Genomic DNA, 26,674 nt, shown 5'->3' with positions numbered 1-26,674 from the left:
TTGTGACGAGTTTGTCTTTATTTTATTTCAGCTTGATTACACAGCTTGATAGCAACCTCAAATCAAACACTATGGAACAAAAAAAGAAAAATGGCACTCTGCTAATAATAATAATAATAATAATAATAATAATAATTATAAGAAGAAGAAGATACCGCTACATAAACTCAAAATGACATACAAAATGAAGACAAACACCCACTATACATTTAAGTATATACAACCTTGATAAATAAACCAATACTGTCTAGAATTATGATTGTTTGATTTGCATTTACTTTTCTCTCTAGTCAGTGCACTGAGATGGGGAGAGGAAACAAACATGACAACAAACAGGCTAGGAGAGCTTTATGAACAACAGCAGGCACTGATGACATCAGAGAGGACATGGCTTTATGCACAAATACAGCTGCATTTTCATTACCTTGGTGGCAATTGTAACATGTACAATTCTACTTTGATGAAAAATATCCGGGTGAACAAAAGATCTGTCACTTCTGTGGCACTCACAGATTTGAACCCTCCACATATCTGAGCCCTCTTACTCCGAGCCAATGGTCTCTCCCACTGTGGAGCGTGGAGTACATTCCTAATGAGTAGATATGTGTTGTTCCAAATCAGACAGACACTTATCCTCAAGAGCTCTGTGAAGAAGTCCGAGGAGAGACAATCCACTTGAACTGCCTTAAATCACCCCACAACAATAACATTGTTGTTTGACTTATGCATAAAGAACTGTTTCACCAAGTCAGAAAATTAGGCTTTAGCTAGTTTTTAAAAAGAGAGCTTTTCCAAGGCATAAACAATGCTTTTTGGGGAGGAGGGTTTTAAAAATGAAATCTGGATTTTTCTAGCATTTCATATCTCTAGGTAAAAAGGCAGTTCAGAGGTTAGGCCTATCCTACTGGGTAAAGAGAGGTGAGGGCAACGTCGTCGAGGCGGAGAGGTGTAAAGCAGCATGACTGAGAAAGACTGTCTTTGTGAATTAGCTATCCAGCAGCATGACAGGTCACATTTCATTGAGTGTCGGGCAGACAAGGAATAACAGTGAGAGAACTTTTCTTTTCCTGATCATCAGATTCTCCTGTGTTTGTGTGTACGAGAGAGAAAAAGACAAAGGGCGAGAGAGCGCAAGAGAGAAAGAGAGAGAGAGAGAGAGAGAGAGAGAGAGAGAAAGAGAGAGAGAGAGAGAGAGAGAGAGAGAGAGAGAGAGAGAGAGAGATGGGCAGATGAGGACAATAGCTCAGTTTCCAGACTCTTAAACCCCCTGTAAGCCCCTGAACAGAGCCCTGCATTGACAGACTCTCACTGGTCGTTCAGACCCCAGAATAGACATCCAGGCCCTACAGGAAATGAACAGTGGGAGCACTTTCCCACACTAAGACCCTGTCCAAACCACACAACCGTGTTCTACAGATTTGCACAACCAAAATTGTACGTCCAAACCGCTGGGGTTACACATTAACAACAAAGTTCAACTTTGATACAAACAGAGCTTAGACTCTTGACATGGTTGTTGAGTGACAGTTTGGACAGGGCCTGAGTGCATCTTGATACAAACAGTTCCACAACCTAGTAACAATCTCCTGAGAGGCAACTTTGACTTAAAGACTTCCAAAAGTAATTTTTTCCACTTTTACAAAATCACAAACAGTTGGCAATTTTTACCCATATCCCCTCAGACGTTCTCAAAAGATCTTTACAAAAATCAAAACAAAAACAAGACTTGAGACTGGAAAATACAGTTTACGCTGTAAAAATAGACACATATTGCCCAAAGGTATTAAAGCACACAAGAAAAGATCTCACTTTTCTTTCCAAAAAGCTAGTAAGAATATTTTGGTTGGGATGCCACACTCGGTCAGACCTGCTGAATTTAGATGGTGTGTGTGTATGTGTGTGTGTGTGTGTGTGTGTGTGTGTGTGTGGTAAAGCATGAAAAAGGGGTCTCTTTGAGGGGGGGTTCACACACAGAGATAGAGATAGACCCCCCCCCAAGATACACCCATTATAGAGCTGAAAAAATGAACATTCAGTCAGGGAGGAGGCTTTGGCCCCTGGTTCGGTAGAAACCCAGCATGCTCACTTTCCAGTAGCCTGTAGAGTAGAGTCCCAAAGCTAGAGCTATCCCAGAGAACCCCTCCAGAGGCCAGAGGGAGACCCTGGCCCGGTCTGGCCCGCCCTGAAAGCACAAAGTCCACTCTACTGAGGGTGAGCAGGTTCCCACAGCCCAGTCTCTCAAGTGCAACGGGGGAATCTGAGCAGCTCTAGTGCCTCTTCATGGACGACACCTTCTTCTTCCTGGCAGCCAGCATCTCGTAGAAAGGATCCCTGCTGATAGCAGCTCTGTGAGATTAGCAGGAGAGAGGGAACAGAGAAACAAGTCAAGACACAAAACAGGGGCATTTTGTACCTTTCATAGCCTTCATGGAAAAGTCTATGCTCTTATAAGAGTGGCAGCCACAAATGCAATGGTGTGTCTATACATCAGAAAATAAACGGCAAAGCTGCACACTCACTTGATGCTGTTCATCCATTCGTCCTTCTCCTCGGTGGTAGGGGCAGAGATACGGTAGAAGGTGTGGTTGCCCTCCACCACTCGTCCGTCCGCCTCCGTCTTACAGGCCTTGATCACCTGGTCCTTGTTGTCGGGGATGAAGAGCTCAAAGCAGTTCTACAGAGAGGAGACACGCTGGGGGTCAGGACAGGAGCCGGACCACCAGGGGGAGACAGAGGGCTAGACTACCACTGAACTGTATGGACACTGTAGTGCTTCCCCCCCCTTATTCCTTTGCTTGTCTGAAGAAGAAGTGAGTGGATGTGCCCGTTATTCATGGAATTAGAGTGTGTAATTCCTAAAAAAAAAAAGGGAGGGGGGGTATTCTGAAGGAGTGAGTAAAGGGGATAGTGTATCTGGTGTAAGAGATTCATCATGATAGAAGGTAGCATATGTGTCCTGTGTGTTATGCTATTGTTCCAGGAGAGAGTGCTGTTCTTACAGGCTTCTTGTCCTCCACCTCCCGGATACTCAGGTTCTCCAGGGGGATGATTCCTCTGGGCTCCTTATCCTACATGAGGAGACAAATGCATACCATAAAAATGAAGAGACTGTTAAGAGTACTGGTTGCTGTGGGACAAGCTAGCCTACTTCTGGATGCGTATCCTTATCACATATCACAGAGGACCATAGATTTAGTTCCGGGGGCTGTACTTACAGTGGTGTACTCAAAGTAATAGAGACAGTTGTCTGTGAGGATGAACCATCTTCTCTTCCAGGTTTTGACGCGTCCCCCTGATAAACAGACACCCAGTGTTAGACAGACTCAGTGGTGAAAGAAGGGAGGGGGGGGTGGAGCACCGAGCAGCGCAGGACCGAGCAGCAGACAGGCAGACAGACGGATGAACGGGACAGACAGACAAGACACATGACGGCTTTAGAAGACACCCATCCCCCATGGTTTAATTTACCCATCCAGCACAGTACCACGCCCCCTGCTGTACCTCCACCAAAGCATCCAGACAACTAGGCATTCTGCTCTATGGAGTGATCAGCTTGAAATGTCTGGAGGAATTATGTTGAGTGAGAAGTTCCTGATATCTCTCACCAGAATACTGACCTAGCTGCTAGTGTGGTCATTAGAAACGACATGATTCCTATTCTAGTGGAGGCTACACTTAAAAGAGCACACTAGGCCCAGTCGAGTTCAAGTAGAGATGGTGCGGTATCTCTTGTTTTAAGCCATAGGTCTGAAACCTGAGTGCTTACTTAACTTAGTCCCACAGTAGCTGACTCAGGACTCATGTATTGTAGAGCTGCAACAGTAAAAAGGGATCCATACCTAGGAAATAAAGCCAATCACTGGCTATGCTTTAGCCCTCCAGAACACAATGACCTAAATGAAAATCACCATGCAGTATTCTCTATAGACTAAAAAAAGAAGTCAAATGATAAAACGTGACCCTAACTCAGACTGTCATGAATGATTAGGATTTCTTTAACGCCCCAGGCAGAAATCCTCCCCTCTTTCACGCCCCTGCAGGGGGGGGGGGGGGGGGGGCTCCTCTGGTTAACTTGGTGTTCAGTGATCTGTAGATGACCTCTGACCTTCCCCCCCGCACCCCCATTTCCTGCGAGGGGAAACCTGATCACAGTAGCAGATGGCAGCTCACACTGGGAGGATGAGATGCCGACAAACACAATCCGGCAGGGAAACAGAATGCCTGGAGCGACACTGCTCAGCACGGGGGCTGCTCACTCTACGGGCATATCAGACTGACTGGAACGTCCCGTTTCATCACCTCCTTCACTCGTTCTGACGTCCAGAGATGCACGGCAGGAAACACGGGAGAACTGCTAATACAGTACGTGTACAGACGCACGCCGACAGGCACACTTGCGTTACGGTGTACGCCATTTCGGATTGATAAACATGATATCGAAGCATGTCTGGGCACTACTGAAAGTGCTACACTGTTGAGCAATTAGACCATCACCCATGTTAGTATAAAGACGCACTAAGGAACCCCATCTGGAAACACAGAAGAGCTAAGTGGTATTGATGCCACTTAACTGCACTGTAAGAAGAAAAGAGAAGATAAGGCACACTTGAACTTATCATATAGCAGCGAATGCCACTGTATATGATATCCCATCATATCACAGAGGTCCATGATATTGAAGGTTATTCAAACACTATTGTCTACATTTAGTCACTTTGTTAATGCCATCCTATCTTGTTGACAGACTGCGTTCTAGAGAGTTCTAAAACAGGAGACCCACAACAATCTCAGGACACACAGGCATGAATGTTGAAACAGACACCAAAACACAGCGGAGTCATGTGGACGAGAAGACAAAATGGCAGAATCACATCGCAGATGAGAGTTGATTGGGTTGGCGGTTGTGACTGATGATCACGTCAGTTCCTGTCACTCAGAGAGAAGACGACCCCGGCCAAAAATGTCCAGGACAAGACGGCTTGCCCAGGGAGATTTTTGGAGGGCGGAGGGTGGAGGAGGGTGCTGGGCTGGAGTGGAGGAGGAGGAGGAGGAGGAGGAGTGAGAGATCGCCCATGCACAGGGAGGGAGGGAGGGGCAAAGAGGGGCTGGGCAAGTGGGGGTGAGGAGACTTGGTCTCGGCAGATGATTCAATTACAATCCCTAACACAATTACTGGAATCGACGTCCTAAACACTGATGATTAAGTGCACTTAAACATGCATAGCTCCATACTGTAGCACACAGCCCCCTACTCCCTCTCTAACCTCCCCTTCTCAACACACTCCCCCACTCTCCCATCTCCCCACATGCCCACACACACCCACTTCACTGCAGTCCAGCACCACACCAGGCCAAAGCCGTACAATAACCCTTCGGATCCATTAAGAGCATGACAGAGAGCAGAGCTTTGAGCTATTTGGCACAGGTGCAGTATTCCCTTTCTGTCCACTCAGAGCGCCGACACAACAGTAGAGATTTCCTCTTTTTTTTCTTTTTTTTTCTTTCTGTTGTTCAACAGATCAGGGTTGTCCCGATTATGGGAGGCTGTGTGTTTGAAGATCATATACAATAGCAAATACAGGTAGATATATTTTTTTTTATAGATTGCCAATGGATGTAATTCAAAAGCAACGTTGTTTGTAGATCTCTCTGACAAAGCGTTTAGTTGTGTTCTCTCCAGAGTTCAAAGAGGAATACTGCAGCTCCCAAAAAACAGAGACCAAAAAGGTTGATCACCACAGCAATACAGAGAGACGGTAGACCTCGTCACTCCAGTGGCAAAAAACAAATCGGCCGCCAGTTCCCTGAACAGGCTACTGAAGGCAAGCACCCGGCAACCGCCCGGTAACCACATATAGATAGATAGATAGATAGATAGATAGAGAGAGAGAGAGAGGGAGAGAGAGAGAGAGAGAAGCACTTGGACAAACCACCAGCTCAATGGGAGACCGAACAAACAAGACAGACAAACAGTCAGATCAAAATGAGATTAAGTCAATGGAGGAACAAACCCAACAAAAACAAAATCCACAAACAAAACCATTAAAAGCGTACAACGGAAATAAATGAAGAGGAACGGAAGCATGGCGGACCACCAAAAGCATCTGAGAGCTGACTGAGAGATGGACTAGTTTTGGGAAGAGCAGGTGTACATACCTCCTGAGGAAAGACAACAGCCAAAATCATGGGAACAAACAAACAAACGAGGAAGAAAGAAAACAAAATCAAATTAAATGATAAGAAATCATAGCACCACATCTTGCTAATTACAGGAGATGGTGGATGCACTGTTTTACAATGTTGGCACTCAGAGGAATTCCCCTGAACATGAATTGACAAAGTAATTCAAAGTAAATGAAAAACCTGCATCAACAGATCTTGAATGATTTATCAGGTACAGGTTTGCTGAAGCCTCCTCTGTTGGCGTTACTTGGGAACAGTTCTCTTTATCACCACCAGAGGGGGTTTCATCTCACCCAAGTATAGTTGTGCCAACTTTTGTAAAGCACTGCATTGCACAGCAGTATCTCCTCTTGGGTCCCAGTCCATCATGTATGATTATTTGCCTTCCACCCAAATGATTAGACATTATTATACTCAAACTTCCCAGTTCGGCATCACTAGAGAGTGATTGTGTGTTTCCTCATGTTAAAGTATAGGTTGTAAAGATTCACACTGATTAAATTTCAATTCGAGTTCAGATCATCATGGATTTATCAAAGCTATTGTGAATCCATACAAACAGAGAAGACCCCACTGGGAAACAGAGAGGGTGGAGAGGTACATCAGGACAAATGGGTGGAGAGGTCAGGACAAATGGGCTTCTCTCTGCTTGGAACACTTACTCATAGGAAATAACTACCCTGCACACAGACTTCCTGAAAGACCTTCATGTCAAATTAGCGGTAGGTGGTCAAGTGTATGAGTGTAGAAGTGTGTGTCTGGTTGTGTGTAGTGGTGTAAGTCTGCACTGTACTGTTCATTATGTCTCTCTATGGGTGCAAGTACAATGTGCAGCTGTGTGTGTGTGTGTGTGTGTGTGTGTGTGTGTGTGTGTGTGTGTGTGTGAGAGAGAGAGTATGAATATGCCTTGTGTTGAATAATTGAAAGCTCTCCACATGTGGTTGTCTGATCTCAAGGCTACATCCATAATGTAGGTGGGTAGAGGCTCCTCAGATGTCTAGTAGGCATGTGCGCACGCACACACACACGCACACACACACACCCTCTCACTGGCAATGGAGCGAGAGGGGGCACGGGTCATTATGTCAACCACTTTTTCTATTAACTTTGAAAGAATCCATCACACAATTGCGAGCATGATGGACATTTAAAAAACGTTAATTGATGGGCACCGGTAACATTGGGTGAGCGTTTCAGAGCTTTGTACAATCTCTACCAGTGCAGTGCAGCATCTCTTCCGCAATCTATTCATGGGATCCTACTCACCCAATTTAAGCAGCCAACCCTCCCGGTCTGGGTTGAAGAAAGTGTGTGTAAGGTCGTTGCCGTCGTCCTCGGGGATTTTGAAGGGCTCGTTCTTGATGCTGTCATACAGGTTCTATCGGGAGGGGAGCGGAGGACAGACAAAGAGATGAGTACAGGTAGGGTTGGAGACAGAGAGGGTAGGGCAGAGGGCCTACAGGGGCAGGAGGATGGTGGTATAAGCTTGGGAGATCGGAGGAGGGTGGGGGGGGGGGGGTGAACTGACCAACTGAACTGACCAAGAGCAGCCATTTGGCGGAGAGAGGACTAGAGTGTGAGATGAACTTGGGTAAAAAAAGAGCGACACAGGGATGGAGAGAGTGAAAGAGAGGACTGGGGAGTAACGACAAGAGAGTTTAAGCTGAGCCCCCACACGTACCCTGAGCAGATCCTCAGGCAGGTCTCCCCCCTCATTGATGCCTCTGTTCATGGAGATGAAACGCTCCACCGCAGGCTTGTCCTTCACGTTGGGGTTGTGCAGGCTGGTGTTCAGCATGATGATGGCAAACGACAGGATGTAGCAGGTGTCTGGAACGAACACACACACACGCACACACGCGCACACACACACACACACACACACACACACACACACACACACACACACACACACACACACACACACACACACACACACACACTTACACTTACACTTACACTTACACTTACACTTACACTTCAACCTAAAGAGCAAGGTAACACCAGACACCTCGTTCACACTCCCACTGGAGGAGAGGGAGCTTAGGTTGATAGGAATCAGTCTGATGGAGCGATATTTGCCATGAAAACACAGCATGGCGCCTGTGTTTAATGCAGTGTTTAAATATGAATGTAAATTACACAAGTTGAACGGATTGCACTTTGGAGACCAGCGTCAGATAGACCTCGTTAGTGAAGAGAGTGAGAGTAAGTGGAAAGGTGTATAGGTTGCTGTGTGTGTGTGTGTGTGTGTGTGTTAGAGACAATGTGGTCCAAGCCCAGCTGACACAGCAGCACTTTATGGGCCTGTTAGGCTGAGGAGAAAGCCTATGCATTATTCACATCCATCTGCATCCATGTCGCAGCCAATCGTCTGCCGCGGACATTGTGTCCCAGTCGAAAACACCCAAGACAACCTTCCAGAAAACACTTCTTCACCCTCTCTGCTAAATAAAGCAGCGATAATTGAGTCACACTCATATCCTGTTAAATTCTGGCTGTGAATTAGAGAAAAGGACTTCAGGGAATACACCTTTGAAAAGTCCTTCGGTGAGAACAGGATTACTTGGTGTGCATAGACTACTTGAGGGCTGAGGTGTGAAGTGACATCGGTGACAGGACATACCTGTGGACTGGAAGACTCCAGGATTGCACTGGCAGTAGCGCTGAGCGAAGGACTCCATCATGCGGTCGATCTTCTGGGCCTCCCCCGGCAGCCGGAAACTCCACAGGAACTGTCTGTCAGGAGGGAAAAAAGAGCACACTCAGCAAAAGGCGTAGTCAAAAGGGCTGGATGAGATTGCTTTTCCGTTAGGGTGAGATTTCACCGTTAAGAGGTAAGAAATGTATAGGACAATCAGGTTATGCTTTAATCAGGGAGAGATTATGGCATGGGTCTGGGCTCAGGGTCTACTGGAGGATATAGACGTCTAATGCCCATATGAGAATAGATCCTCCTGTACGGTCAAGAGTGAGTGAGAGATGATTAGGTGAGTCAATGGTGAGCTCTTACCGAAGGGCCTGAACCAGGTTGAGGTCTGTGAACTCATGAAGCTCCACAAAGTCATGTAGGACCTGGAGGTTGAAGTCATCTCTGTAGAAGAGAGGTACATTGAATAGGCGAAGTTTAGTAACGACAAAAATATTCACACAGTTTTTCAATGTATAAGGACACGCGCGCACACACACGCGCACACACACAAGCACGCACGCACACACACAGGGTGGTCCAAGACACACACTCATCATCTAATTTCTACCATGACATCACTCCTGACACATGTGCCCATTCTGAGTTAGTGATATCACCCATGGGATTGTGGGATACCTCTTAGGAGGCCTCTGACACGGTCAAATCCAGTCCCAGCTAGCCCCCAAGTGGATGTGTGACCAATGCGCTTTCAGGAAGAGCTCAAACGCTGCCCCTCCCCCCGACAGGATCAGACCCAGCTCTTGATACCAATCGGAGAAAGAGAGCATCCGTAAAGAGGCTTGCGCCTGCTCTCCGATTCCTGGTATGACCTCCTCGACCACACCCAGGCTGAAACACTATCAGGCGGCGGCTCCCTGGGCAATGCAGACTATACACACAGCAGAATCACTGGGTGTTGGCCGTAATGTGCTGAATATAAAAGATGGTATCTACTAAAGTGAGACAAATCTATCCTCAATTCTCTGCTTTAAGCCAACATTCCGGAATTATTGGGAGGCTTAATCACATTATCTACGGATGAATAGGAAATCAAGGACAGATGGACTTTGGAGAAATCGTCGGCCATCTTTGAGGTAAAAGGAGGTAAATGTGGGACTAATAAGTAGTGTTAGGGTAAAGGGCGTGTGGTTGACTGACCACAGGAAATGGTGCATAAGGGAAAATATGTGATCTGGAAATGGCTCATCAATGTTACGTTTGGAGCGAAGCGCTGATGTTTTTCTCAAACACACACACGCACACAGACGCTGTGTCACTGCTCTGACCTCTCCCCAAGGTAGTCTCCGATGGCCGTCTTGTTAAGCCCCTCCCCCTTGTAGAGGAACTGAGCGATGTCGTCGCTGGTGTTCTTTAACAGGTCGTTCTCGATGAGGAACTGGATCCCCTGAGAAAACAGAAGACGCTTGTTCAGATACTCCTCACACCAAACACACGTAGGTTACCTACACTGACATTGTTATATTTGGTACACTCACCTTTTTGGGATCCATGTTGAATTTCTTCCGACCCATAGCTACTTGTTTATTCCTCTGCATATTTTTCCTGTAACACGAAGGAAATGGTTATTGATTGAGCAAACTAACAACGTCCTCTGCGTGTGATAAGACAGGAACACAGGTGCATAAATACAGTGAATGGTAGACAGTTCATCTGAAACCTCTTGCCTTTTTGATACTAGTCATCACCATCATCCATGATCTATTTGCTTATTTCACAAGACTTGGGGGGGGGGGGGGGGGTCAATGCCATGATTTAATTCACTTAATTTCCTGGAAGTATTACTTTCATTAACGTTCCTCATCTGCTTGGCAGTCACCACTGTCCCCATGGACCACTGATGACAACCTTCCATGACAAACTGAGACTCACACTTTGAGCACATGAAAAAAAAGCTCATTTCTCAGGCCTGGAGTGCTCAGAGGGGTCAAAGTGTGCTCTCAGTCCTCCTCATCACCATGGTTACATCACCTTCCCTAGCTAGTGGGTCACCACCATCTTCCCACTGACTCACTCTACCCAGCATTCCTTTGGCTTTTGTCTGTGAAACCACACCACTCATCAAACAGATAGCTAACAATCACACACACACACACACCACATCTGAAAGCAGAGATCTAGCTAGCTAGCTAAAGGATATGTTTCACCTTTTATTGTCTCCCAACAAATGGATTGGAAAAGAAAGTGAGTCCCAACGCAATTTCGGAGATGGCCAAAGTGAGAGTGCCTTGGTTAAAGAACTGTAGAGGTGGTGGAATCCCTCTTCACTTGAGTACCTTGAGCCGGCACTCCAGAGCCCGCCCTCCCCTGGGACCTTCCATTGTCTGCCTTACACCATACACCCCCCTTGCATTATTCACCAAGTCTCCCATCACACTGGGAGTGGTTGATGAAACATTTAAACTGCCTTGTTAAAAGCACAGCCAATTTAGGGAGTGGGGGTGGTTTTAGTTGAGGGAGGGGGGGCAGGCAGGTATCTGGACATTAGGCATCAATATTTGATGTGGTAATTTGCTACGTTAATGGAGGACAAACAACAAACCACTTTAGATGCTCAGATGTAGTAGGTAGCACCCCGATACTCCCATCCCCCTACTTACCTCTCCTCAGTGGAACCCAGGTTCTCGATCTCACTGGTCACTTCTGCTATCTCATCCTTCAGCCGCTGGAATGGAAAAGAGGACGATTAGGACCAGAGAGGCTATGAAGGCTGTATCACACTCACACACACACATCAAAGAAAGGAATCACCTCTCAGGCTGTTGACAAATGCAGCAGGATAGTTACACAACACTGGGTCTGCTGACAAGGATGATATACGGTCCTAGTAGAATACTACAGCCTATCCATCCCATCCCTTCAGTCTGTGCGCGCACACACACACACACACACACACACACACACACACACACACACACACATACACGTCTCCCCCATAACCCTAACCAGGACTGACACTAACCAGTCAGATCTAATATCACAGCGTGTGTGTGTGTAGCAAACAGCCGTGCTCTCCAAACAATTCTTCCTTTAAAGATTACATTAAGGGAGGAACATTGGGGAATGACCTCGATACAAACGGAGTAGAGAGCATGAAATCAGATTATTTTTCTGTTGCGTTTCAGAGATTAATGGTGTTAGAGAGGATTCAGTATTTTTCGGCCAGCGCTCCGAGCGCCTGGTGCCAGACTGGCTCGGGGAGAGGGCACCGAGGGGGCAGACAGGCGGGCAGGACTCCATGGGCGAAACAGGGAGTTACCTCACCTCGGCCAAAGAGTGAAGTGAAAAACTACAAATCACTGCAAGCCTGACCTGTTTTGAGACAGACATGACACACATTACCATTGACCAAGGAGATCAATGAGTAAAAACTGACCCGTTTACTAGTTCACCCATTCATACCCCCTCTCCCTTCATTGTTTTTGGTGTTTGATTTCATACATAATAGCAATTTAGCAAAGGCCAACCTCTTGAGGAACATCTGTGTTTTCAAGGCCTATGCAATCACAACACATTCCTGAGATAGTTGCCTCCACAAACAAAGGCTGTACTTGTGAAACAGGGCCTTGACATGCAGGGCCACGACGGGGGTGGGGGAGTGGACGGGGGTGAATGTGGGAGAGGGGGGGGGGTCGGTATGGATACTGGGGAGGGTGTGTGTAGGGACAGAGAAGGGGTTGGTGGCTTGGGGGGAGGGGTAGTGGGGGGGGGGGTGGGATCACTCCTCCTGTGTTTGTCCGTCAGGGCCAGGGGATGTCACAGTGCCACTGGGACATCTGGAGGCCCAATCACTTGCCTCTGTAGCCCTGGCTCAGAGCCACGGTGGCTGACTGGCTGTCCCCATGTTTGTCATTCTACAGGACTGTTAATTACGTGACCAGTCCGTCACATACTCTGTGATCAAGGGAATGACTCTATGCTGTCTATGCTGTTCAGTGGGGCAAAAGTACCTCCCGTACATGTTAGGCTGAGGAAAGGATCTCTCACTCATAGTACAAGAGGTCAATCAAACGACTGATACAAATGCTGGTTTACTGCCTGACAGTTAAAAGGACACTCAAATGCCTCATGAGGACACAACCGCATTCTTGTTTTGTGAAGAGCAAAAGGAAATCACCCTGGATGTTTGTCTGCACCCTTTCCAAACATACTTACTTATCCTCTAAATAGTCACTCAACCAAAAAGGCAACTAGTGTCTCTACTGTTGATGTCCTATTGGCAACCAGGCACTGAATACTGTACTGTGTATACGAATGACTAAGTCAACAAATTTGGGGGAAATGCCATGCATTCCATATAGGCTGAAATATATTATATATTAGTCTTTTTGCGAAAGAGGCATCTGGACTGAGGCGGAGCAAACTGGCGGGGGAAGTAAATATTTAATCAAAAAGCACAGGAGAAGTAGACGGAGCCGGAGGAGGTCAGCCAAACGTCTGGGCCAGGAGAGTCAACAGGAGAGGACCTCCACCCTCCATCCCTACACCCCTGAATCTATCAACCCTCCATTCCTCAATTGCGACATCCCAAAGACTAGGTTACATTACCAGGGTGGAGCGCTGGGCAGGAATGATTCAAAAGCATTTTTTCTTTTACTCTGGAACCAAACATAACTAAGGATCCAATCTGGAGTTCATTTTGCAGGAATACAGGCTTTTTGAGATCCATCGATACCCCTTACATTCCTAACCATACACACACATCCACGCACGCACACAGACATCCGCAGACACGCGCAGACACGCGCACACACACACACACACACTCATACACACTTTCTTACCTGAATGTCCTCCAGCAGCTCTTGCTTGCGCCGGCGGATGTTCTCCAGCTCCTGCTGCTCCTCTGGGGTGAGGTCGTCAGGCACTGAGGGACAGAGAGAGAGAGAGAGAGAGAGGGAGAGAGAGAGAGGGAGGTTAGGACAGGGTCACCTAAAAATACACACTCAATACACCTTGATCTCACTGTACTCACTGTGTATCTGCTCCCTACGGCAGGAAAACTAGAATAGAACATCTACCCTACCATTTCACTTTACATGAAGAGGTGATCAAGTGCACTATGGAAAGCAGGGAGAGAGATAGAGAAAAGGAGAAAGGGGGGGGGGGAGAGGGAGGGAGAGAGAGAGAGAGAGATTATGATGAAGTATGGTTTTGCAGGGGGATCAATAACCCAGAGAAACTTTAGCGGGCCAGTGGCTATGCAAGGCTAAGGTTTCCTGCATGCCTTACATTAGGAGCCAGCCAGAGGGAGAGCACAGAGAGGCCTTGAGATGTACCAGCAACAGACATGGGGCGGCCAGCCAGCAGCCTGCCCTGTGTTTACAAACCCTCCCTGCATCACCCCAGCTAGGCCTGGGCCCTGTCCTGTTCCTGGCCCTGACCCCAGATCCAACCCTTCTCCCCTGTCTCCAATGCCTTCTGACAGATGGCTAAGCTCATCACACTGGTCAAAGGACTAACAGACCGACTTCACCTATCCTAGTGAAACAATGCCCTGGCACTAGATAAAGTGCTTTCTCCTCCCCTGCAAATACCAAATGATCCAACACCAATCTGGCTGAAGGTGTGTGGCTTGGCTCCAGTTCACACTATGCAAAGGCTACACTCTGAGGGATAATAGGCTTTGGTGTGTGTCTGTACTGGGTTGGTCTAAATGAAATAGAAGGCCGAGCCAGCAGTGCTGAGTATCAAAGACAGAACAGGACTTACGTGGCATATCTTAAAGCGCTGTCGCTGCCCGTACAGTTATTGTTAGACTCCCAGGCTCACCAAGGACTGAGGGAGGAGCAACGTGTCCTGAATGATGGGTTGGTGTGTGTGTGTGTGTGTGTGTGTGTCAGGGCTGATGAAAGCAAAGGATAGAGGCTTGCGCACACAGCATTCCAAACGAGGTTACGCAACGCACACAACAAGAGTCAAGTGTGACAGCCAACGAATCCTGATACAACCTCTGGAATCCATACCTCCTCTTAGCCTAGCTCAAAACATGTCATGCATTCGAAAGCAACAAGCCATTTTTAACAACAATACGGCACATCTCACTCAGTCTCTCCAACCAAGTGGATAAACCTCTACCTCTTAAAACACAAAGATGAACAAAAATAGGTAGTTCCCTCTCAGGTCCTCCCTGCGGCAGTGGGACCAACTCCCTCTGTGACCCCTCTCCCTCGTAACCCCAGCAGGAGGGTTCATAGGTCAGAGGTCACCGACCTGCTGGGAGCTAACGGGAGGGTTAACAAGCCCAGCGATGCTGAGGGACGGAGGCGGGGTGGGAATAGAGCAGGGTTGACTTGCCTCATCGTAAGCCAACGCAAGAGCTCACATTTCTCACTCCACCACCATACCCCAAAGATACTTCTGACAGACCAGAAAAGACTCGCAGAAAAACTAGCAGTCAGTCATCCACCCTCTCCTCCACTAAGGAACAAATTCACTGGCTCATTTCAGAGTGGTGTATGAGGTGTATGAGGTCTGTGTACTGTATAACCCCCCCTGTGCTCTGTTGGTAGACTGCAGTGATAGATGAGAGAGGCTGAACTCTGTGAGTGGACATTGTGTTCCAGCAGTGGAAGGCCAGAGGGCACTGTAAGATGGCTACAAGTCAAGCACAGCGATCGATAGCAGCAGAGCATGTCCAGCCAAATGGAAAGAGACAGGTTTACTGTATTATGTGAGATACATGCGCACGCACACGCGCACGCACACACAAATACTTTATTTGAGTTCACAGTAAAGCATTACATCAAAGACCCCAAAATATAACATATTGACTACAAATAGTCATGGACACAGGTAACATTATCTTCGCCACACTGCTAAGCTTCCCACAGCAGCTGACACAGAACAATATCTTGCAAACTGCTTGGCTTTTTTCTTTGGGAGGGAGGCCTGCAATTTGCAGGCCACATACTGTTAGGTAATGCACATGTCCAAGGCTGCCAAATATCAGTATTACTAGCTGACGCTTGAAGCCAAGGCCACTAAGAAGTGTGACTAGGGACCGGTATTTTAACAGTTTTGTTGAAAAGGCTTTCTCCATGTACTTGTACAGATGGAAGGAGCAGCCTACTTCTAATATGGTCACCTCTCCTTGGCCTTCATCAACAACAATGTCAGGTGTATTTGGCACATTCGAAAACATCTCGTCATCATTCTCACTGAACCAGTTTGTCATAAGATGGAAATGCTTGTGAATTGTAACTGTTGATGGTGATGCCTGTCTAACTTCACTAGCAATTAGGTTGACAATGTGGTCATGCCTGGCAATGTAAAGGCCTTTGTATGCATGGCAGCCATTAGTGATGTGCGCCACTGACTCCATGTACATGATGTACATTGGGGTGCATAACACAAAAAGGCTTGTGAGTTGGCTTGCTTTAACAGTAAAAATAAGTATGTCCTCGCCTATGGCAGTGTTTTTGCACATGGAATGTGATACAGAATTGTCAACAAAGTCCAGAGCAGCAAGTTTGCCCTTCAACCTCAGGCCAGTCCAGTGTTGCATTAGCTGCTTCTGTCTTATACTGAGAAGAGTTGTCTTCGGTGTTGAATGCTGTAGCTCCTGCGATGTTTCATCATGGGTGACCGTAGCCTCCACAACAACACAGGGGTCTGTGACCACTGCATCAGATGAAGACACTGGTTCCATGTGTTGGTTAGTGTGTGTCCATTTTAGCTCCTCTCCAAACTGGTTGCATAGGTCATTGAGATTAAGCCGGTCTGACTAGACTCTGAAGCCCGCAGCACGTGTGTCCAGTTTAGCATTGGCCTTATTCTTGAGACGCAGGCACAGACGCACACAGACGCAGGCACATGCACGCACACACAGACACAGACACAGACACAGACACCCCTTCATCAGTTCTGGGGGTTTAATGCACTCTCCTACAGCTTCATAATTAATGAGACCTTCTACATGGCCTTCCCGCAAAGATATAGAAATGTAAAAGCTAAATGAATGTGATTGTGGTATGCATAATTCAGCACACATTTTCAGAAAACAAATATCTGAAATTACAGTGCATAATTAAAGAATTCAGAAATTTCAGTAATTTCCAAACCAAATACCTACAGGAAAAGCCCCATTTGAAATTCATTGAAATGTCTGGTGATTTTTAAACAGGCAGATAATAGACAAAAGGACTCTCAAACAAGACCCTTGTAGTGGGCCTTTAGGAGGGGAACTCATTCACTGAGCACAACAACAAAGAGACAATGTTCTCTCTCCCATGATGAGCCAGCTGGGCCGGAACATTACAGCCAGGTTGGCCTGAACTTTTACTATGGTGCTTCCCCAGCCTCGGGCTTGTCCACCAATCAACGGTGACACCGGCAATCGGCTGCATGCTTCCCCAAACACTCATAGTCTCCATGGCAACCACCAGCTTCTCGCGTTCTACCTTACCAATGAGGGGGATGCTGACAGGCGAGGGGGCATTGGGAATGCAGACAGACAGCAAAATAAACACTAGACTGGGCTTTTCTTTATCCAGACAGTTCCCAAGAGAGTGTAAGCATCTCACTCTTTGTCTAGGAAGGAAGACCTGGCCTTATAAACACATAGACACACACAGACACTCACAAGTAGTGCTGATAGGCATAGGAATCCAATAGAGATGATTTCATGCTGCCTTACATTTAATGGCCTCGTCTCAAATCGATTGCACAAGTTAATGTCACGCTGAGTAAATCCAGGAACAGTGTTTGTGTGCCAAACTGGACAAACAGGACAAACAAGGACAGTGGAGAAACATAAACCAGGAAGTCAGTTCATCATTCTGACAAAGTGAAGTCATACTGGGTGGACACTTGGTGGAAACCACAGGACAGCACAGCCACCCACTGCATTCTTGTCTTGGACTGGTGGCAGTGATGACCACAGGACCCAGAGGGAGGGAGGGAGAGAGAGAGAGAGAGAGAGAGAAAGAGAGAGATGTCCTGCACTGTAGCCTCCCTCTCAGGAATCCTCTGGCATCCTCAGTGATGACAGGCTCTGGTTAGGCTTATTAGGGTATGTATCGGGGACACACCCAGCCCTGGCGGTTGGTCAAGCCCTCTGCTTCCAATCAGACAAACAACCACATCAGGGAGGGGTCCGTCCCTATTGTGCCACGCAAAAATGACGGGCACCAAGTGGGTGTCATTTCCCAGAATACAAAACACAGTGGGAGGGGGAAAACACATCCACTTAGCTAATTGCTGAAGGGTGCTTGTCCAGGATGCTGTTCCCCCAACTGCCTCTGATTGCTGTTTGGCTGTCATTCATCAAGCCCCTGGCTGGCACAGCTAACATAAAAGACTCTGCCTGCCATCACAGATGGAACAGCAGTGGTTTAAAGAGACAGTTTTACTGGTGCTCTCCGAGACAAACTCATATAGGTGCAGTATGCGACAACAGAAACCGAAAGAGATATGGGAGGTGGGGGGAGGAGGTGTTTTTACAAATTCATGAGGTAAAACCAAATGACATCTCATTATATTTATCAACCCCTAGATTACTCATAACCTATTGTCTGTGTGACTAACTCCTCCAGTAGTCCTCAGCATTTCAGGCAGCAAACAAGCCACTAAGGGTTCTACAGAAGCAGATGAGAGAGAGAGAGAGAGAGAGGCATGACACCCCTTCTGACTGGGGTGAGTGTTTGAAGTGATTCCGTGGGCTGAAAGAGAAACACAGACCGCCCACGTCTTCTCCTCTGGGGCCTCGCATCGCCTGGAAAACAGGTCATCCAGGGGAATCACACACACACACGCACGCACGCAGACACCTCAGGCTCACACAGTGCCCCTGCAGTGTTTGGCGCTGTGTCAGCAATCCACAACTCTTTCCGTTTCATCTGAACTCTCAATAATAAAACAGTAACACTATCTAGCACACAGAACAGCCATTCAAAACTGCCTGTATATTTTCAGTCCAAATATGTGGCCACATGAGGGACCGGTGGGTGCCTCACAGGAAGGTAGCAGATAAACACTGTGTGGGTCCGAGAAGGGGAACCATTTTATCTAAGGTTTTCAGATGAATACAGACAGTGGACGGTGACAACAGAATCCAGTATATGAGGAAATGTCTTCGGAAAAGTACCAAAATGTCTGGTACATTATAATCTGAGGTCTGACCCACTACGCTTTAGCCCTCATTTTTATTGAGCACAATTTAACCCTCATTTATAACTGACCTATTTAAGTATGCTATTTTATTTCCCAATACAGATCGACTCTTAGGCGACCAAGCTCTTTTCAGTAAGGGCAGACAGGGTTTTAGCTGCTCTGCTGGGGAGCATTTGTGGAAGTGACTCTCTGTGGTGAAGACTAGAGAGTATGTACACTACATAGACAGAGACAGGGACTTTTCCTTCCCTTTTTCTCATGAAGAACGCAACCTAGAAAATGTCACAACATCCCACAATGTGCAATACTCAAGCCAAAAATGTAGTTCACCGTCTACAGTATGTTACCATGGTGAGGTTGTTGTTGTCCCGAGTTAAAAGCGGCCCCTTTTTGGGGCCCTTCTGTAGTGTGCGGCGTGACTCATCTGGGCACGTACAGAAACACTCGGTGGCAGTGCCGTCTTCATGGGGATGGGTAGTGGTGTTTTGGGGCCGGTGGGTGAGGCTGTGCAGGGAGGGTGGGCAGCAGCGGTGGCGAGGGAGAAGCCAATTATAACTCCCACTCTCCCAGAGGAGCGGGGCCCTCAAAGACAGAGCCTGATTGCCATCTTGGCAGAAGTGCCTTGCAGTCAGACGACTCATTTCCATCCAGATCGCTGGAGAAATCTCCTCTGGAAATCAGGAAATTAAAATACCGATGGCTCAGAGGATCTTTCCACCCCCCTCCGATCTGACCCACTTCAGAATGTGTCAGCGGAGCCCAGCCCAAAAAACGTGACTGCCAAAATAAGCCGCCACGTTTGTGACTGCGACCGTGCCTCCTTCAATCCTGGGCAATACTCCTCAGGCAAGGGAGGTGTTTGTAATACAGTAAAATACACAAGCACGCACGCACACACGCACACACACACATACACACACACACACACGCACACACGCACGCCACCCCCCCCCCCCCCCCCCCCCTCTCCATCCCTCTGCGTACTGCTGGGTCTGAGGGGCACTGGGTTTACTCCAGTGAGTCCCGGGCATCAGGATTATTAATGACACCACTACAGCACTCTCCAAAGCAGTAGCACCACAACTGTCTAATCCACACAGTCTGGCCTTAATAAATCATACCAACAGATGGACACTCCACTGAATGTTTAGCCAGTAAGACAAGACTGTATATCTTCTGACTGAGGGAATATGCATGTAACATAGATGTGAGCCTAATACCAGCTACATGAATGTATTCATAACAACACAGCCAGAGCCATCTCTCTCAGCAGGACGGACCTGTGCGTGTCGTGTTTTAATGAAGACCCTGAGCGGGTCGGATCGTTAACAGACATGTACGGTCAGATAAATAGCACGAGTAGCAAGTGTGTGAGCCACTCCTTTCATTCTCTGTTTCATTGTGTTTTATCCTTATCTTTGTTATTGAACTGGCACCCACCTGGCCCTCTCAAGAGTTTCCATTAGACTTGATTACCCCTCCTCTCTTCCTCTCGCCTCTACATCATCTCTCTTTTCATTCTCTACTATCTCGCTCCCTTACCGCTTCTGTCTAATCTTATCTCCCAAATGCAACCCATGAGTCCTCTGTGCCTTTCCCCGCCCCCATCCCCCCCCTAAAAGGCCTCGTCTGCCAGAGGGGGAAGCCTCCAACCGAGAGAGAACACAGCTACAGTACCCCTCCCTCCCCATGGACAGGTCCCCATAGACTCCCGCCAATCGACCCCTTGCCTAGACCAATCAGTGGGCCCCGAGTAACCTGGTCCAGCGTACTTCATGAAACATAATGAATTCAGCAATACACACACAGCAGCATGAGGCTCTATTCGGTATGTGTGATCTGGTTTAGGAGTGCTGGTGTCTGCCTTGAACAACAAAGGTGATTTATATAGACCCTGCCACTGTTTATAATCTCTCCATCTCTAAGAGAATCTCATCAGTGCAGTGCAAGTCCCAGAGCACCCCCACCCGCCCCGCCCCACCCCACCCCCCTTCCATTCCCTTTAATAAATATGAGCGGCTTGCTGCCCCCCTCCTAACTAGACACCCTTTTACAAGGCAGAGCACGGGTTGTAAAGGAATGCCAGTCAGCGATGTGGGCACTGTCCCAAAATCGGTGCTCACCTCTGGCCCAATGACTTTTGGTTGTGTCCCGACTAAGACTGCATGCCATACACACATTCCCCCCTCGCCTCGGAAAGCAACCAGGAAACAACCGGACCTGACAGGACCATCATTAATGGACCATGGGGGGGGGGGGGCTCAACCTGACCTGGTGAGGAGGTAGGCGGTGAAGGAGGGAGATGGAGGGGAGACCAAGGGAGAACAGGCTCTGTGTTTGGCCTGGGAGGCGTGGGATTGGGAATGGCAGGAGAACACAGGGACAGAGGGAAGAGCAGTGGGACGATCACAGCTCTCCTTTGTGCTTGGAGAACAGCACTCAGGACATTCCTTCACAGGGCCACGGAAGGGGCAGAGTTCTGTGTCCTTGGCTGTGGGTCTTTCTCAGTCCAGTTTATTTCTGAGAGTTGAACAGGCTCTCACCACTACATCCCAAACTTCTACCTGGACGCTGCGTTAACTTATACCATAAAGTCTCAGAATGTAGCGAAACCTAACCCTACATTTTATAACGGAGTCATAAACCCCATAACCTCTAACTGAACCATTCCTTTTTTTTATGACCCAGACACATGACCCAGAATGGCCAAATAAATACACTTTCGTCCTCGTCCTCGTCCTCCCTCCCTCAACCCCCTAACAGCGCCACATGACCTGGTGCACTTATACTCAATCATCCCCATGTGTCAGTCAGTGTAACTGCATCCTATGGCCCTGACTAACTGTAGTAAGATCTAACCCAGCCCAGTCAGGTGTATGAGAGTGCTCAATCGTCATATAGTCCAACTCTGAGTAAAGCAAACACAGCAATCTATCTATGCCTGGCCAGTATTGGATGTAGGTCCATCACACAATATTTACAGTGTTCATAACAGATATTGATCTGTCCAAGATGCATTATCCCTCCATTCCGGCTGTTGTTATTGCTGAAACAATGAAAAGGGTCTGTGCACTCACAACACACACACAGACACACACTTCCTTATCTAACGTAATTGAAAATTGGACGAAAATATTGCCTTCGAAAACCGTCGTTATTTTTACAGTTTCTCCACCGTAAAGCGCCATATGAAACAACGTTATCAGCCTACTGTACCACATTCCAATTTAGCGTATTATCATCACTAATAAGAAAGGAACAAACTAACCTGAGAGTGCAATCCTGAAAAGTATGTCAGCTCCAGGTCTTTCCAGAGAGCCCTTCCTCCTCTCCTCCCCCTCTCCTTTCCCTCTCTCTTCCCAGAAATATAATAGTCCCCTTTTTTGTCAGCTAGTCCGGGCATCTGCTGGTAAGCCTGACAACCGCATGGCAAGTGAAGGAGAGAGGGAGCGAGGGAGCCTGCTCCTCCAGTGGAAGACAGACAGAGAGGAAGCTGCTGCCTACTCTACTGTACCACTGAGCTATCACTGCACAGCCTGCTCCAAGCACGCACACTGCCACAGTCCATCTGGAGAGAGCCCTTACTCACCCCCCCCCCCCCCCTCCCCCCCTCCCTCTCCCTCTCCCTAACTCACTCTCTCTCCTCTGCTGTAGCTATCATTAACATAGAGGCTCCACCCTGTGGCCATTCTTAATTCCTGCTCTGTATTCTCTGCCGCTTTCACTTGTACCCACACGCTGAGGAAGTACTGTATGGGGCATGAGCCCATACGTCAACATACTTTGCATACAGGCAAACATTGGGTATTTTAAAACAAGGCAGTTGAATCTGAAAGCTGTCTTTCTCAGTGGCATTTACTGGTACTTTGAGATTAAAATGATATATTTTTTAAAGGATAAGTAAGAGTGCTTGAAAGTGAATGTATAATGGGGGTTTTTCTGTCTCTCTGAAGTAATCCCCTTCCATCTCTTTGGAATAGTGAGCAGAAGGTAGGCTACATGAGCCATTGTTGTGAGTCAGGCCTGTCTGACTCACAACAGTCTGGGGTAATCTCTGGGCTACTCTCACCGCACTGAGTCATAGGCTCTAAACAGTCTCAGAGTCAGAGGACCAGAGTGATCACCTTAGGCCCCAGAGTGACAGAGGAGTCATGGTCTCAATACATCTTCAAGACAATAATGGATCTTTTCTACAGTATGCATCAGAGGGGCAAGGTGTTTGACAGTGCCTATGTTGCATTGATGGGCACCTCTGCCTTGGTAGGCTAACCTTTGTGTGTGGTGGTGTATTCCAATCCAAAACAGAGCTGTCTGTTAGTCATTTTAGTCCCAAACCGGTCTTCCCTTGATTGTGTTCTACTGCAGAGAGAGAAGCCATGAGCGCTCTACTCACGTACCAACCTAGTGTCAGATGAGTCATCCAGGAGTACACGTGTGCTTGACTCACTCTGCCGTCCCCCTGTACAGACCTTCCTATGACTCCAGTGTTGAGATGGGATTTGGGTTCAACAAGTAGATGACACATTTCAGTTGGTAGTCAGCAGCCCCAGGAGCTCTGTATTCTTCTGTATGTGTGTGTGTGTGTGTGTGTGTCTTAGGAATGTGTTCACAGGCTGGAGATGTGATCTCATGATCCAGCCATGTGGTTCTGCTTTCTACTGGGCAGGCCGGGGAGAAATGTGTCCAATAGGCCAGCACTGCTACCTCTGTGTTTGCTTGGCTGTCAGTACCACTACAGGCAGAGGGGCTGGTGTTTTTAGTTTGTGTACAGTCAGTGCATAGTGATGGAGCTCATACTGGACCCAGTGGGTGGGAACCAGTTCTGTGCTCTGGTACAGAGGAGGCAGAGTAGAAAGGGCCTCTCTGCTAAACAAACATACACACCGCTCCGCAGCATAAACATCCTGACATCCTGCGGCATGGGGGGAGGGCAAGTGACACACACAAGCAAGCATACGCACACACATGATGGGGTCCTCACAAAAGGCTATCAACACAATAGAGTAGACAGACAGGAAACTGGACAGTGCTGTGTCTCTCCACTCTCTGGTGCCACCAACATGTGCCCCCCCCCCCTCCTCTCTACAGAAGCAAAAAAAACAAAAAAAATAAAACAGGTGAAGAAACCTATCTGTGGGTTCGATACCACTTCCTGTCAGGCTGACTATGAGCTTGTGCTTCCTGTTGTGGCCTTGTCTCACAGTTGGGTGGAGTGAAAGCTAGCTGCAGTCTACGCCCTGGTTGTGGGAAAGATGTTGTGCACCCAAGCCCTACCTCCTTCCCAACCACAGTAATCAACTCTGCAGCATGCTCTTGTAGAGATGCAGAGTTTGTTCCACACTGTTTCTCACACTAGTCTCTATAGTAGACTGCTGTATGGAGCACAGGGGTCAACTCATCACTCTGACCCCCCCCTCCCCTCCAGCCCACAGACTGCTTTACAATTGGGCCTGCATTACTGAATTGCTTACCTCTCTTACAATGTTTCTATGGCAGCAGGTCTTTCTTCTCCTCCCCTTTATACTCTTTCTTTCATAGACACACACCCACATATACATGCACACGTACGCACACACACACACACACACACACACAGTGAGTCACCATTTCCAGGCGCTTCGAAAGCACACAATAGAGATCACATCTGCAAATGCTCACATAGGTAGGCACTCTCGCATGCGCAGCACAATAGACAATGGATATACACCTATTCATTCACGTTCATGTCACTCTTCATGATGGCCAAATTGAATCATGTGCAAATAATGTTCCTCAAGAGTACGCAACCAGACGGTGATCACACCATGGACTGCATCGCCACAACATTTGAATCGCAAATTTGGAGAGTTTTGACTTGAAATATTTAGCAGCAGAGGTCACACACCGCAAGACAAGAGCTAGCGCTGCTGCCAATATGAAATGCTGCTGGGCCGAGCAGAGTAATCAGCAGTTTCTGCTGTGTTAGGAAGACAATTAAGGCCTGTTGCTACTTGTACTAGACCTGAAAAACATTTTGTTCAGAGCAGGATAGGGCCATGGACTGGGGGAAAGTATTCTTGCATTTCACTGTGTACTTGTATGCAACGTGACAAATAAAGAATCTTGAATCTTGAAAATGGGGAAGATGAGACGAGGAGAGAGGGAAGAGAAAGGAAAGTTGGTTCAGTTAAAGCGTCATTTTACCCTGTAATCCATTGGATTTCATTATTCAATAGTAGACACATTCACACAAAAAAAATCACGTTTTAAAATGACCTCTGAGTCAAGATAGTATCTCGCTTTGAAAGCCCTCATCAGCCCTGAAGTTCCCATTTGATTCAATTCCTACAACTCCCAAGATTTCCCTCTCCCTCCCACACGAGGTCCTTTCTTGGAATCACCAACATAGTAGAGCGGGGTCGGAGTGCAAAAACTCTCGTCTGACCTATTTTAACGCGGTACGAGACATTTCTTAGGAAGTAAACAGAGACCTTGCGTTTTGATAGCTATGATCCAGCTGCACTCAAAATGATGATAGTTCGGGACGGTATACATTATGGATTGACCAGAAATACACATGAAAATGGATTTCTGGTCAACTTCCCCCTTAAGCCTGCAGACATCCAACATGACTGCCTGAGAGAAAGGTTATCAACTCAGCCTTGCATCGCTGCTGAAACTGCTTCAAGTCTCTCTTCCTTCACAGGCTCAAACAGATGTGGCAGGTGGATCTATGTATTTATTCTATATATGATACGAAAATAGATTGGCTGTAAGCCATTGATCACCTAGACCTGCATCTATTGTTCTTTGTTTGAGAAGAGAAACGTGAGCCTAATGCAAATACAATTCCCAATAATAGCACCCTGACCTCTGCCAGCAATGTATGCTATGTGTGCTAGCGTGTGTGTGTGTGTGTGTGTGTGTGTGTGTGTGTGTGTGCGTGTGAGAGACCTCGGCATGGTAAAAAACATGACTGCTGTACACACATGGCAGTATCAAAAACTGAACTGTACAATTCAACTGAAACAGTGCACACACATTTACACCCCATACAACATTAGCCGATGGCATTGCCATATGCACACAGGCACATGAGTGGAGTGAGGGATAAAACAGAAAATAATGATGATGAGAGAGGGACGCTGATCAAACCACCAGGGATTAGATACCATTCCCGTTGTACTGCAACAACTGGAAGCCCCATTAGATCTCTCAGTGCTGGTCATTAGGGCACCGTAATTGACAGCAACACTACTTCACAGACCACCCACTTCTAAGTGGTGGCATAGACAAATGGAGCTGGAGAGCATTGACTGTTCCTCAGTTTCCTCTGCTCCTGGAAGAGAGAAAAGTGTTCTCTATGCCAGGGAGGGTAAGGATCTGCCACGGCCGCTGCTGAAGCAGGGCTCTCACACACTCAATCAAGAGAACAAAGACAGCAGCTCATAACGGTATCAGTCAGTCACTGAGTTCACTGTTCCCCCCTCTAACATGATTAATGGTGATGTAATTGACGTGTGCTCATTAAAGCTGTCCTAGCCAATCCACAGACGAAAAAGACATATTAAGCAACACTGAACAATGGAGGCCTACTCTTGCCATCAGACATCAAAGGCACAGGGCCTTATATTAGGGATTTGATGGAAATTATACAATTAATGGTTATGATTGGAAGGACATTTTGGA

At 47.3% G+C, this 26,674-nt stretch overlaps 1 protein-coding gene across 3 annotated transcripts in view; it reads right to left on the bottom strand.

Annotated features, from left to right (window-relative positions):
* cyth1a (cytohesin 1a) overlaps positions 1–26,674 on the bottom strand; it is a 36,885-nt gene continuing 10,211 nt past the window's right edge. For 2 of the 3 annotated variants that reach the window (XM_083676825.1, XM_083676826.1), the window contains exons 2-13: positions 13,678–13,760; positions 11,494–11,558; positions 10,372–10,438; positions 10,162–10,280; positions 9,197–9,277; positions 8,810–8,922; positions 7,865–8,013; positions 7,450–7,561; positions 3,216–3,292; positions 3,000–3,068; positions 2,520–2,674; positions 1–2,346 (exon numbers count right to left, since the gene is read on the bottom strand). In XM_083676825.1, the coding sequence (XP_083532951.1) occupies positions 2,268–2,346; positions 2,520–2,674; positions 3,000–3,068; positions 3,216–3,292; positions 7,450–7,561; positions 7,865–8,013; positions 8,810–8,922; positions 9,197–9,277; positions 10,162–10,280; positions 10,372–10,431 (1,014 nt within the window). In that variant the 5' untranslated portion in view covers positions 10,432–10,438; positions 11,494–11,558; positions 13,678–13,760 and the 3' untranslated portion in view covers positions 1–2,267. Of the gene's footprint in view, positions 2,347–2,519; positions 2,675–2,999; positions 3,069–3,215; positions 3,295–7,448; positions 7,562–7,864; positions 8,014–8,809; positions 8,923–9,196; positions 9,278–10,161; positions 10,281–10,371; positions 10,439–11,493; positions 11,559–13,677; positions 13,761–22,274; positions 22,350–26,674 lie in introns of those variants that run through there. The other variant, XM_083676827.1, reaches the window with a different exon arrangement.

This window comes from Argentina silus (assembly GCF_951799395.1).
Source record: "Argentina silus genome assembly, chromosome: 9".
NCBI classification, from domain to species: Eukaryota; Metazoa; Chordata; class Actinopteri; order Argentiniformes; family Argentinidae; genus Argentina; species Argentina silus.
Note: the sequence above shows the minus strand (reverse complement) of the source record. Positions and strands in the feature narration are given on the sequence as shown.